This window comes from Maylandia zebra, linkage group LG12 (genome assembly GCF_041146795.1).
Source record: "Maylandia zebra isolate NMK-2024a linkage group LG12, Mzebra_GT3a, whole genome shotgun sequence".
In the NCBI taxonomy this organism is placed as follows: Eukaryota; Metazoa; Chordata; class Actinopteri; order Cichliformes; family Cichlidae; genus Maylandia; species Maylandia zebra.
The window spans coordinates 22,021,743-22,034,438 of record NC_135178.1 but is presented as its reverse complement, the minus strand read 5'-3'; the positions used below and the strand labels follow the sequence as shown (position 1 = coordinate 22,034,438).

The 12,696-nt window shown below is 39.7% G+C and overlaps 1 protein-coding gene across 1 annotated transcript; it reads right to left on the bottom strand.

Annotated features, from left to right (window-relative positions):
* Window positions 1-2,033: 2,033 nt before the first annotated feature.
* LOC112435648 (beta-1,3-galactosyl-O-glycosyl-glycoprotein beta-1,6-N-acetylglucosaminyltransferase-like) lies at window positions 2,034-5,175 on the bottom strand. Its single transcript, XM_076890521.1, has 3 exons — window positions 5,161-5,175; window positions 4,698-5,102; window positions 2,034-2,519 (listed from the first exon to the last, which is right to left on the bottom strand). The coding sequence occupies exons 1-3, from the start codon at window positions 5,173-5,175 to the stop codon at window positions 2,034-2,036; spliced, it is 906 nt and encodes a 301-aa protein (XP_076746636.1).
* Between the last annotated feature and the right edge of the window lie 7,521 nt (window positions 5,176-12,696).

Here is a 12,696-nt window from a genome sequence, read left to right as displayed (position 1 = left end):
AACATTCCACAGGCCACAATTGACAATCTGATAGACTCCATGCGACGATGTGTTGCACTGCATGAGGCAAATGGTGGTCACACCAGATACTGACCGGTTCTGGGTCCCCAGACCCCCAATAGCGCAAAAAACTGCACATTCCAGGGTGGCCTTTTGTTGTGGGCAGTCTGAGGTACACCTGTGCACTACTCATGATGTCAGATCAGCATCCTGATGTGGCACACCTGTGAGGTGGGATGGATTATCTCAATATGGCAGATGTGCCCACTACCACACATTTGGACTGATTTGTGACCACTGTTTGGGAGGGATGGTTATATTGTGTATCTGGAATGAATTTTAGGTCTCTACGTCCATCCCATGGGGAATGGGAGCAGTAACAAAGGTGTTGCGTTTATATTTTTGTTCAGTGTAGTAACTATTAAGTCTAATATACCCTAGTAAGCTATAGTACTGTGGCGAGCTCATAAAAGGAGGAGACAGAATTCCGTTCGGTCTTGCTCCCTCGCCCTCTTAGCCAGGGAGCACAGCCATTTATTTACATCTGCCAGGAGAACACTGCCACTAGCTAACTGCTCAGCGCGGCAACAGCACAGCACAGCACAGCAACAACAACAACAACACGCAGGGCGCCCTCTGACCCCGGAAGGACACACCGTCGCAGCGAGAGGGCGTCACCCGTCACTATGGTAACATAAACAAAACATAACTGTAAAAACAGAACCCCGAACAGCCCTGACCCGCTACAGTACTTTTTCCTTTGGGAAGGTACCATCTGTGCAGTCTGCAATTTTGTTGAAGAAAGATGTTGAATCTATTTAATTATTCTTGAAAAATAATTCATTTCTGTGCATTTTTTTTCACCCTGCATCAAATTAAAGTTGATTACGTCGATTAAGCATCATGAGGTGGGGGGTGGTTCCCTTTTTTTAATTTTTTTTTTGCTGGGAGTTTGCAACGCTATTAGTTAGGTTGCTTACTCTTTAAAATACCAGAATAGGGAGGATGGTTTAAGTTTATTAGATTGATCAGTTTTGCTGAACTATGAAATATTTTGGGTGCAGTGTATTTTTTGCATACAGGTATAACAGAATAGCTTTAGTGTGTTTTTTATAAACTTGAGTTTGAACTTATACAAAATGCAGCAAGATATTAAAAAACAGTTTTAATGATTAAAAAACACACTATATCGGATTCATATCGGTATCGACCGATATCCAAATTTATAATATCGGTATCGGACATAAAAAAATGGTATCGTGCCATCTCTAGTCAGTACAAAGATTTTAAAATGAATTCTAAAATGTTTCATGACTTTACTTTGAAATTACTGTGACACACACGCGCACACACACAAACAAAAGAATGTGCTAACAGAACACAGAAGATGGCTAGGCCTCCCTAAGCCTGTTTCTATTTCTTCCTGTTAAAAAGGAGTTTTTCCTTCCTGGTGTTGCCAGTGCTTGCTCATAGGGGGTTGTCTTTCTAATATTGCAACTTTTGCGGTAATGCTATGTAAATAAAACTGAATGTAATTGAACAGAATATCTTGATACTGTACATATTTTCTGTTTGTACCTATGCAAGCTACAGAGGCACATAGTTCAGAGTATTTTTGGTCACATGTACTGAGGTGAGTTTGACTTATGTTTAAGGCTGTAGTTTTTCTGGAAATTAAATAATTCACCCAGCCTTTTTTTCTACATAGACTGCAATCAACTTTCTTGCAAGTTTTCCTTGTGTTTTTTCCTTAACTATAATCACAGCCAAAACCAAAATAATTTTGAATAGCACTAATAAACTAAATGGATTAAAATATTTTCTCAGGTGGAATGCTTAAATTAGTTTTTTGGGATTTCGGTTATGAACCTCTCACATGCCATGGTAAAATGGCAATGATAGTCTGCTTACAGTATATATAAATATACATAATGGCATGCTAATTTAAAATGAACATTGAAAGAATATGTTTATAGTTAGGTTGGGTTTATAGTTTTTTAATATTAATTTATAATAGATAATAAACACTTCACCTAAACTAACTCAGTCAGTGCCTTGTGTCTCAGATATTTCTCCAAGCAGTAGACAGCAATGGGATCTCTGTCTGCATCAAACTTATTGGCAAAAAGGTGATGCTGTTCAATCAACCACTGCAGGTCTCCAGCACCATACACACATATTGATCTGACATGATGGCCTTTACATTCTGGGTATACTGCTTGCAAGGAACGCTCTGACCCCTCGTGCCACTGCGACTTCACGAGCCGTACAATTGCATTCATGTCAGTAATATCGAATTTACTGTTGGGCCACGATGAGCCAGGAACACCAGGCATTCGTTGTATTGTTGCCCACAGAAACTCATCAGGACTGTAGGTGTCTTTGGCCCACTCAATGAGGGCCTGTATTCGCTCGTCTTCCAACACACTGCGAATGTAACCTCGGTTGACCACAATGTAGGCATTTCCTGATAGTATGGGCAGATTAAAGGGAGCTGGATCCTTTGTTTTTCCTGTTGGCTGGGACAATTGAAAAGTTAATATGGTAAATGGCCTGTATTTATATAGCGCTTTACTAGTCCCTAAGGACCCCAAAGCGCTTTACATATCCAGTCATCCACCCATTCACGCACACATTCACACACAATATGATGGTAAGTCAATCTGAATTGAAGGTTTTTACAAATGCAAAGACTATAGAGATTGACAGACTACGTGACTTTCGCGCATTGCATGCCGGTAACTCGTGGCAAAACAATCCAAGTACCTGCATCAAATGCAAGCATTTGCAGCACCGCAAAACGTTCATTCTTCGGTTCCAATAAATTCTTGCTTTTTCTTTGCCCCCCAAAAAGGTATGTACAAAACGAAGGAGAACAATGCCGGTCCGTACAAAGACAGACTTAATGAAAAGTCAAAGAAAAGATACGAGGAAAAAAATCAAACCAGTGAAAGTGTCAGACCCTTATGAGCACACAGAGGGACAAAATACGTTAGCGTGCTGCCCAACTTCACCACGCTCATATTTATAATTATCTTTGAGTGAGTGCATATTCTATTGATAATAGCAGAGGTGGGACCAAGTCATTGTTTTGCAAGTCTCAAGTAAGTCTCAAGTCTTTATCCTCAAGTCTCAAGTCAAGTCTCAAGTAATGTCAGGCAAGTCAGAGTCGAGTCTCAAGTCACTGGTGTAAAAGTCCAAGTAAAGTCACAAGTCTGAAATTTTGAATTTCAAGTCCTTTCGAGTCTTTAAAAAAAAAACGAAAAAAGCATGTTGCAGTTATATGCTAAATGTAAATATTAGACCATGTAATTTTTAAATCTGTGTTTTTCTCAACACATGACAAAATAGTGAACTTAGAAAATATACACAAATTGTGAAATTGCACCTCTATAAAATGCAGCTCAATTAAACCTAGCTCCAAGAATAGTTTTCACCAACAGTTCTGAGATAAGCTGCATGTTGTTCTTGGATGCGCTTGTAGGACCGGCTTTTAAATCGCATGACAAAAATATCATACACATTAAAAAAAACTGCATCACCAACGTAGCCTGGAAAACATTTGCTAGTTAGATGAAGTCAGCTATCTCATCGTAGCATATTTATATGCATATTTATAATTATACGCTTCTTGGAGTGAGTGCATACACTCGTGAAGTTTAGTAACTTCAGGTCACTGCAACAAGCCCAGGTACAGTTTACCGACGGATGGGTACAGGACCTTGAAATGCACCGTGTAGAAAGTAAAGACCATCGTACGTATCATAAGTTTACCAGTCTCACAAATCGTCGTCATAAATACACATTCGTTAACCGTTTATTAATAGGACCTTTGAGCTCAATGGTAATTAATTAGTAGTGGAAATAATTTCTGGTAGCATCACAGAAATGTAGCAGTGACAATAATATTGTATGCTGTAATCGCACTGGGCAATTAGTGATACAAAACAACTGTTTTACCCTGTGAATAAAAGTATATGTTTTTGTCAATGTACCATAATAACAGAAGCGAAACACAATATTGTGTCAGGACAATTCACTATTTATGCACAATAAACAAAGGAGCATAGCGCGACAATTTCTGTTCAGCGCCAGACTTGCTTGTAACCTATATCACCAATTATGTTATGAAAATGACGCATTAACTACAACAGCAGACTGACCTTTGTGGAAATGCTTGGAGCAGACTAACCTGTGAGCTGGAGTGTTCTGGGACGTTATATTTGATCTTTGAATGGCTGCAATCCAGTCGCCTCTTTGTTACTTCGGAAACATGGCTCGAACAATTTCTCTTCAACGACGTAATCCGATAACAACCGATCTCTTTACCCGTCGGCTTCCCGTGGCTGTCATGCGACCGGCTATTGCAGTTAATAATACAACGGCTTCTTGACATTTTTGTGTTTCTTTTTATCGCTGTGTAACTGATTTCAATTGAAAGCCTGCGTGCGCTAGTACCTCTTGCCACGAGTTCCCAGAATCCTTTGCGGTTCTACCCGTGAATGACGTCACATTTTCAATCTCTATATAATATGCATGTTAAGTCAAGTCACAAGTCTTAGAACATTTTTTCAAGTCAAGTCTAAAGTCATAAAATTAATGACTCGAGTCTGACTCGAGTCCAAGTCATGTGACTCGAGTCCACACCTCTGGATAATAGCTACATCATACATTACAAGAAATATCCAAAGAAGTACCTGGATTTGTCCATCAACTACTTGGTAAACATTCATCACCCTCTTCTTCTTTCCTTGAGGCATTTCTTCAGACTCCAAACTGTTACCTCCTTTCAGTGAACGCAAAGCTTGCACAATTTCCAAGTTAGTTTTTAGAGGGAAATCCTGACCACAGAGGTTGATGAAGTATTTCCATGTTGTACTGGTGTTATAGAGATCAGCCATGCAGTTAAGATCAGCCTGTACACGTGTCCATCCAGCGTAGACCACATCCACAGTCTTGCTGACCATGAACACATTTGGGAAACAGGAAGTAATGGCATTCATGGCAGCAAAGACTGAGGCCGGTGCTTTTTTGTCCACATGGACACAATAAATATTTTGAGGTGCGTAGATAGCTCGCAGTAGATGCTCAAAGTTCTGCAACTAAAGATAAAAAGGATTTAATTAAAATGTTTTTGCTGATACTCTTCAAAAGTAGTACTTTAGATAATAACATTATCAAATTAAATGACATATTTAGAACACCCCAATTTTTCCATTTTTTTATTGTAAATTGTGATCACAAAGGTGTGATACCACAGTATGCTCAACCACTGCTTTTATGCAAACAGAGTGGGGGCAGTTCACCACTGACCTTTTTTCAAGTTATTCATTGGACTTGAATGACTTGAATTTCAATAAATAATTGGAAAAATTGGGGTGCATATGTGTGTGTGTGTATACATATACATACCTATATATATATTTAGATATATATATAGATATATCTAGCCCCGGGACGTCGGGCTAGCGATATTGCGAGCCCTGTATCTGATTGAGGAATCACTCATCTTTGGAAAAGAGAGTTTATTACAGAGAAATGTCTCTTTCCGAAATAAAAGCTATACTATCCGCTTCTTCTGGGCTATATTCTCAGCAGCATATTAAACATATAAGGAGAATCATGTGCTAACAGCTGTCTAAATGACTCGGCTAAAGTTAGTAGCATGCTTGCTTGTTTTTTTTCTGCTTCCACTTGTCTTTGCACTAGGATGATGTCGGCGTAAATGTGCAGTCATATTCGTTGTGTTCCCACTAGTGCTTTCAGGTTAATCTCGTTGAAATGACCTTAACGCCACAACACGGCAAATCTCCGTTAACGAGCTACCGCCGATCGCCCCGTGCATGGGGCTAGACGGCCAACACGTTAACGAGCTAACTGCGCTAACACACTAGTTCCCACCCATGTAATTGAGCATTGCATGGCACATCCAACATACTGTTTTACTTTAGTGCATGACTCGCTTACCTTCAGGGTCATACGTCACATGAAAACCAAAATAATTCCAAACGCCAGATCTGAATGAGGGTGGGGGAGGTCCATGTTGCAAGGAGAGCTTAACTTCTGTCTCGCTAGCTTGCCCTGCGCTCTTCCTTCTGACGATGCTGTCTGTCTATATATATATATATTAGGGGTGCAACGATATTCGTATCGATATTGAACCGTTCGATACAGTGCTTTCGGTTCGGTACGCATATGTATCGAACAATACAACATTTGTAATTTATTTTATCAACTTTCCTTCTGACGATGCTGTCTGTGTGGAGCGCTCAGTGAATCTGCGTTCGATTACTCCGCCTAGGCTGCACTGTCGAGCGCAGATCCACTGAGCGCTCCACACAGACAGCATAGTCAGAAGGAAGAGCACAGGGCAAGCTAGCGTGACAGAAGTTAAGCTCTCCTTGCAACATGGCAAATTGAACCTCCCCCACCCTCATTCAGATCTGGCGTTTGGAATTATTTTGGTTTTCATGTGACGTATGACCCTGAAGGTAAGCGAGTCATGGACTAAAGTAAAACAGTATGTTGGATGTGCCACGCAATGCTCAATTACATGGGTGGGAGCTAGCGTGTTAGCGCAGTTAGCTCGTTAACGTGTTGGCTGTCTAGCTCCATGCACAGGGCTATCAGGGGTAGCTCGTTAACGGAGATTTGCCGTGTTGTGGCGTTAAGGTCATTTTAATGAGGTTAACCTGAAAGCACTAGTGGGAACACAACGAATATGACTGCACATTTAGGCCGACATCATCCTAGTGCAAAGACAAAAACAACAAGCATGCATGCTACAAACTTTAGCCGAGTCATTTAGACAGCCGTTAGCACAGGATTCTCCTTATGGGGACCTGATATGTTTAATATGCTGCTGAGAATATAGCCCAGAAGAAGCGGATAGTATAGCTTTTATTTTGGAAAGAGACATTTCTCTGTAATAAACTCTCTTTTCCAAAGATGAGTGATTCCTCAATCAGATACAGGGCTCGCAAAATCGCTAGCCCGACGTCCTGGGGCTAGAGATTTTTCCAGTCGGGCTACCAAAATCTATCTCTGCCCTGCCCGTCGGCCTATCGTAGGAAGGAAAAATATATGTCAATGCTTTTGCATTCTTTCGGAAATGTAGCTGGGTAATTATGTCATTGGCATCGGTGAGCCACTGTCAATATGTGACATATTGAAATTGCGTTTGAATTTGCGCTTGTTTTTTGCTTTCACTTTGCAATCGCGTGAACTGTGTATAGAGAGCGACAGCACTGATTGGTGAGTGATGATAATTTGTGCACCAATTCCTCTGACATTGTCTTATTAATCGTTAGCTTACTACGCAAACATGACAAGTGAAATCTCCCGCAGCAAGCTTAAACATGTGAGAGGTTGATCGCGCAGAGAATCGCTGAGCTTATGTGAGTGCGTGTGTAAAAGCAGCAGGATTTATATTTCAGTTCTGCTGAGCCAAATAACACAGGTCAGGGTGAAGAAGTGACAGCCAAAGAAAAGCTTACCGCAAAACGGAAAAGTTATGACAAATCAGACTATAAGGCAAAAAGAAAGTGCAGCTTTATGGTTCCATGGACAAAAGAATTTCTGTGGCTGCGATATGATGAGCTAAATAACCAGGGCTGCACATAAGTGGTCCGCAGGTGCGCATTCGCTGTCAAAATAAAAAACACGCACAAGGGTTAGGGTTAAATTTTAAAACTGTACTTTTGAGTTAAAATATATATTTATAATTTTAATAAATGACAAATTAAAAAGGCATGAACATTTTTTTTTGTATCGAAAAAATATCGAACCGTGACACCAAAGTATCGAACCGAACCGAACTGTGAATTTTGTGTATCGTTGCACCCCTAATATATATATATATATATATATATATATATATATATATATATATATATATATATATATATATATATATATGTTGTCCTTTCATCTCAGAGAGTGCTGTCATAAAGCTCCTTGCTTGTGTTAGCGTGATCATTTATACACCTTTAGAAATCACCTGTCGAAACACTTCATCTTTTGGTGGATATATTAAAGCACTGGATGATCCAAAATGAGCATTTACATGATCTCTTCTGTTTAGACAGCCACAGTCTGCAAGCAGTTAGCTGCAGCCAACTTCCCAAAAAGAGAGTAATCTATCTTAGCTTTACACAAAGTTTTATATGAGAATGTGCATCTATCTGATTAGTTGAATAATGACGCAGGTAAAGAGCCATGCTTTTGACTTTGCACTCCCTGATTTGTTCTCCTCATGACCAGTGTTGGTCAAGTTACTTGAAAAAAATAATCAATAAATAATTACTGATTACTTCCCCCAAAAAAGTAAACCCATTACTTTATTGATTACTTATTTTCAAAAGTAATTAATTACTTAGTTACTTTTTAAAAACACGATTTACAACCTGAATAGTTGATAAAGCAATTGATCTTTCAGCCCAATTCTACTTTTTCTGCATAATCCATCATACAAAATGTAATCAAATGGAAACGTCTCTTTTTAAAACTTGTTTTATTAGTTTTAATCTTTTAACTTTATGCATCAAGCAAAAATATAATTATATGCAACATTCAAAACGTTAGAGCACTTATGCAAATATGTGATGTCTTGATAAATCGAGCAGATATTAGAAGTTTACACAACACCATTCTCGCATGAAAATATCTTAAAAGTTTATTTTGTGACCCAGAAAGAGTAATATTTCAAACTCCGCCACTCTGTGTTCCTCCGCCACTCCCTCATTTGAGTTTTGGACGAAATGGAGTCTGGGATATTGCATTTCGTCATTTCGAGCTGATTGGAGACCAGAATAGCCAATCAGATTTTTTTGCATCCAAGTCTGTGATTGGCTGGTTTTGTGGCACAAATATAACTATGTAGAGAAAGAGGTGAGTGCGCACGGGCAGAAATGTTGAGAGCGCGAGCAACACATTGCGAGCGAGAGGGGCTGCTATTGTGTGTGTGTGTATCAATGTTTTATACAGTCATTGGTGTGTATGGATAATAGCAAACACTGAAATACATTTTTTGCACGCAGGAATGAATTTTGTTCACTCAAATTCAGCTTTTCTTCGCTCAAAATAAATTTCTCCTCAAAATGCAACACTTGCACCTGCAAACTTTTTTTACGTGCGCTCAATTTTTTTTTACGTGTGCTCAGAATAGTGGCACAAAAATAACGCCATATATTTTCACCTGTAAAGTAGGAGTGTGGTAGGCGGAGGTTTGCCCTGGTGCAGGTGTGTCGCAGCGGTCAGTTGAAGAATCCGCGAGTTTCTCTGTGAATTTCCCATTACGTCATTGCGCACTCTGTGCTTGCTTGGATGTTTAGGGGTTTTTTTCGCTGTAAAAAGAAGTTTTCTTCCCACGCACAACGGACACTAATGTTTTTGTCACTTTTTACGGAATCAAACTCAAAATAAGCTCAGTTTTTCCCACGCTTTAAACACTGCACGCTCATTCTCTCTCCCGCACTCGATATATTATCCACTGAACATAGAGATTTTTGCAATAGTAATCCCTTACTTTACTCGTTACTTGAAAAAAGTAATCGGATTACATTAACGCGTTACTGCCAATCTCTGCTCATGACCCTTCCAGATGGGAATGGTCAATGACCTCCAGTCAGGGAGCTTGTCCTGTGTGAGAAAACTCCTCCCTACTATAGCTGTTAATGGAGATGGTAATAGGGATGTGATCACCTGTGATAAACCTCAAACACTGAAATCAGATCCCTTTGACACCTTAATGCCATCATGAAATAAACAAAGAAAAGAAAAAACAACAAAAAACAAAACCAGGAATTATGTTCATACTCACACAAAGTTTGTCACAAAGTTTAACTGGTCATTTGGCCACAAACCCACAAATTCAATTCAAGTTCCCGTTTGGTCTAATAGCCACAGGACCTGGGTATCTAACTGAAGAAAAAATTCTCCACCGCAATGGGAGAGACTGATCAAAATCATACATGGTAGACCTTTTTCTCCCCTTCACTGTACATGTCTAAAAACCTTAGTAGGTTACCACAGAAGTTTCCAGTCTGTCATCATCTCATTAATGGCAGAATTACACAGTCTTCCCATTTGCCAGAATCCATTTTAGGATTTCATTGATTACTTTGGAATTATTTCATGGCATGGCTCCGCTCTAAAAACTGTTGGGGGCAGGCGGGGTGTCCTTTTAACGTTTTATCACAAAAATAAATAAATTTCCTATTAGACCACCACCATCATCTCGCCATTTCAAAGGCGTAAAGATGTTTTAAATGTTTTATATCCATCCATCCATTCGCTTATCCTTTTCAGGGTCGCGGGGGGTGCTGGAGCCTATCCCAGCTGTCATAGGGCGAGAGGCGGGGTACACCCTGGACAGGTCACCAGTCTGTCGCAGGGGCCAACACACAGAGACAGACAACCACTTTCACTCACACATAGTGGCAATTTGGATTATCCAATTAACCTATCCCCCGCATGTCTTTGGACGGTGGGAGGAAGCCGGAGTACCCGGAGGGAACCCACGCAAACTCCACACAGAAAGACCCCGGCCTGATGGTGGAATTGAACTCAGGACCTTCTTGCTGTGCGGCAACAGTGCTAACCACCGTGCCACCGTGCTGCCCTCTGTGCTGGACTCTCTTTTATATCATCTTCCTAAAATTTTACTCTTTCCTTATTTGTCGTTTTTTGCATTTGTTTTGCTTAAAGACACACACAGGTCTGTATTGGTTATAGGATCTATCCATTGCATGCATTTTGGAATTTAAATGTATTTCATATTGAAATATTTAATCAGATTTTTCAAAATTAATTACCCAACAGCATACTGCTAGATTTTAAATTTCAGATTACAAAACTGTTAGGTCTACACAGGCCCTGTTTGGTAAGGGAATGGCCTCGAGCTGCCCTCTTGTGGTCTGTTTCATTCAGCAAAGGACAGTGACAAAACTCAGACCTTAAAGACAATTGGTTTAAAATATAAAAGAACTAACCTAACCCTTTTTATTTTTAGTTCAGTTAAATAAAATGTTTTTCCACACCTATTTCGGGTTTTACTTTAGTTATATATATAGTAACTATAATGACCTTGGAGAGAAGGTAGCAGACTTTTTATCCAGACTATCAGAAGATGCCTGAGGAGTGGAGAAAATGCTTGCTGGTACAGATTTTTCAAGAACTCAGATAATCTGCAGTGCTGTAATAACTACAGAGGAATAAAGTTCATAAGCCATACCATCAAGCTGTGGGAAAGAGTTCCTGAAGCTAGGCTAAGACGAGAGGTGATGATCAGTGAGCGACAGTATGGCTTCATGCAGAGAGCTCTACAGATGTGATGTTTGCTTTTAGAGTGTTGATGGAGAAGTGCAGAGAAGGTTAGAAGAAACTGGAACTGTGTCATTGTCGATCGACAGAAAGCATATGGTAGGGTGCCAAGTGAAGAATTGTGATACTGCAGGAGGAAGTCAGGAGTGACAGAGACGTACGTGAGGGTGGAGCAGGACATATGGCAACACTTTCAACACTTTGAGCTGATCTTTCCCAATGAAACATTAAAAAAAATATGCCTGTAAATAAAGAAATATGTCACTTGTATAATATTCACAAATCAGGTGGGAGGGTTTTTTTTGGATAAGTGTTAATACCTGGGGTCAACCTCCTGTGGGATAAAAAGGGGATGTTTTTCTGTTATTTTAGTATCTGCATTATTAGTTCATCAGAATCATATAATCAGCTTTGCATTAAACATTTATTGAAGCTTTTGACCTTACATTAACCTTTACATTACAGTGATTGTTATAACCTTAGGTTAATCTTCTATTTACAGGTACCAGAATAATCATATGATCTTTCATTGCAGGTGTAACCATGATCATCTCACACATATTGCAGTTTGTTGCTCATTATAGAGTTGTGCTCAAGTTAATAAGGGTTAAAAGCTACAGTCAGCGCGAATGTCTGGCTGATCTATGGAGGGGAAAGGCTTCGAGCATAGAAGGCCCCACGCGCTTACACAACACTGATATAATGTTATTCTTTGTGATTCTGTATTCAGTTATATCTTTTGTTATGTTTTAAGTAGTGGCAGTTGATTAAACAATATTCATTTAATATTACATACTTGATTCAGAGCATTACACACTGATCACCTTAATCACTTTGGAAATCCTTGTAGCTGCAATGTTGTGTCTCCGCAGGGGGACAGTTGGCTCCAGGAGACAGGTGGGAGTCAGTGCCTGTCCTCGGGAAGGAGCGAATGTTCTTTTCTGTGTTAAATAAACTGTCAACATTGATTGTATTGCACCTGTCTTACGCATGAAGGGGCGTTCTAATACCCTGATTTCATAAAACTATGGAAATGTGGTTTTTGAGGCGAGATCTGAGGCTGTCTGCGTACGGTGTCCATCTCCCACTCGTGTGACCATTAAAATCATTGTTTGAGTCAACCCGGCCGGACCAGTGTTGTTCTTTGGGTTTTTCCTCTTGTGTCCATCCCCAATATATATCTGTAACATAATACTAACAGGAGTATAAAAAATGGACATGGAAAACCATAGTACAGCTTTTATGTATAAACATGTGGTTGCTCATTACCTGCCATCCCAAACCAGCAAACTCAAATTCATGTAGTTTTGACTAGTGGCATTAGTATAAAAGAAAAGACTGCCAAGTCAACCCTCCTGATTAAAAACTAATCGA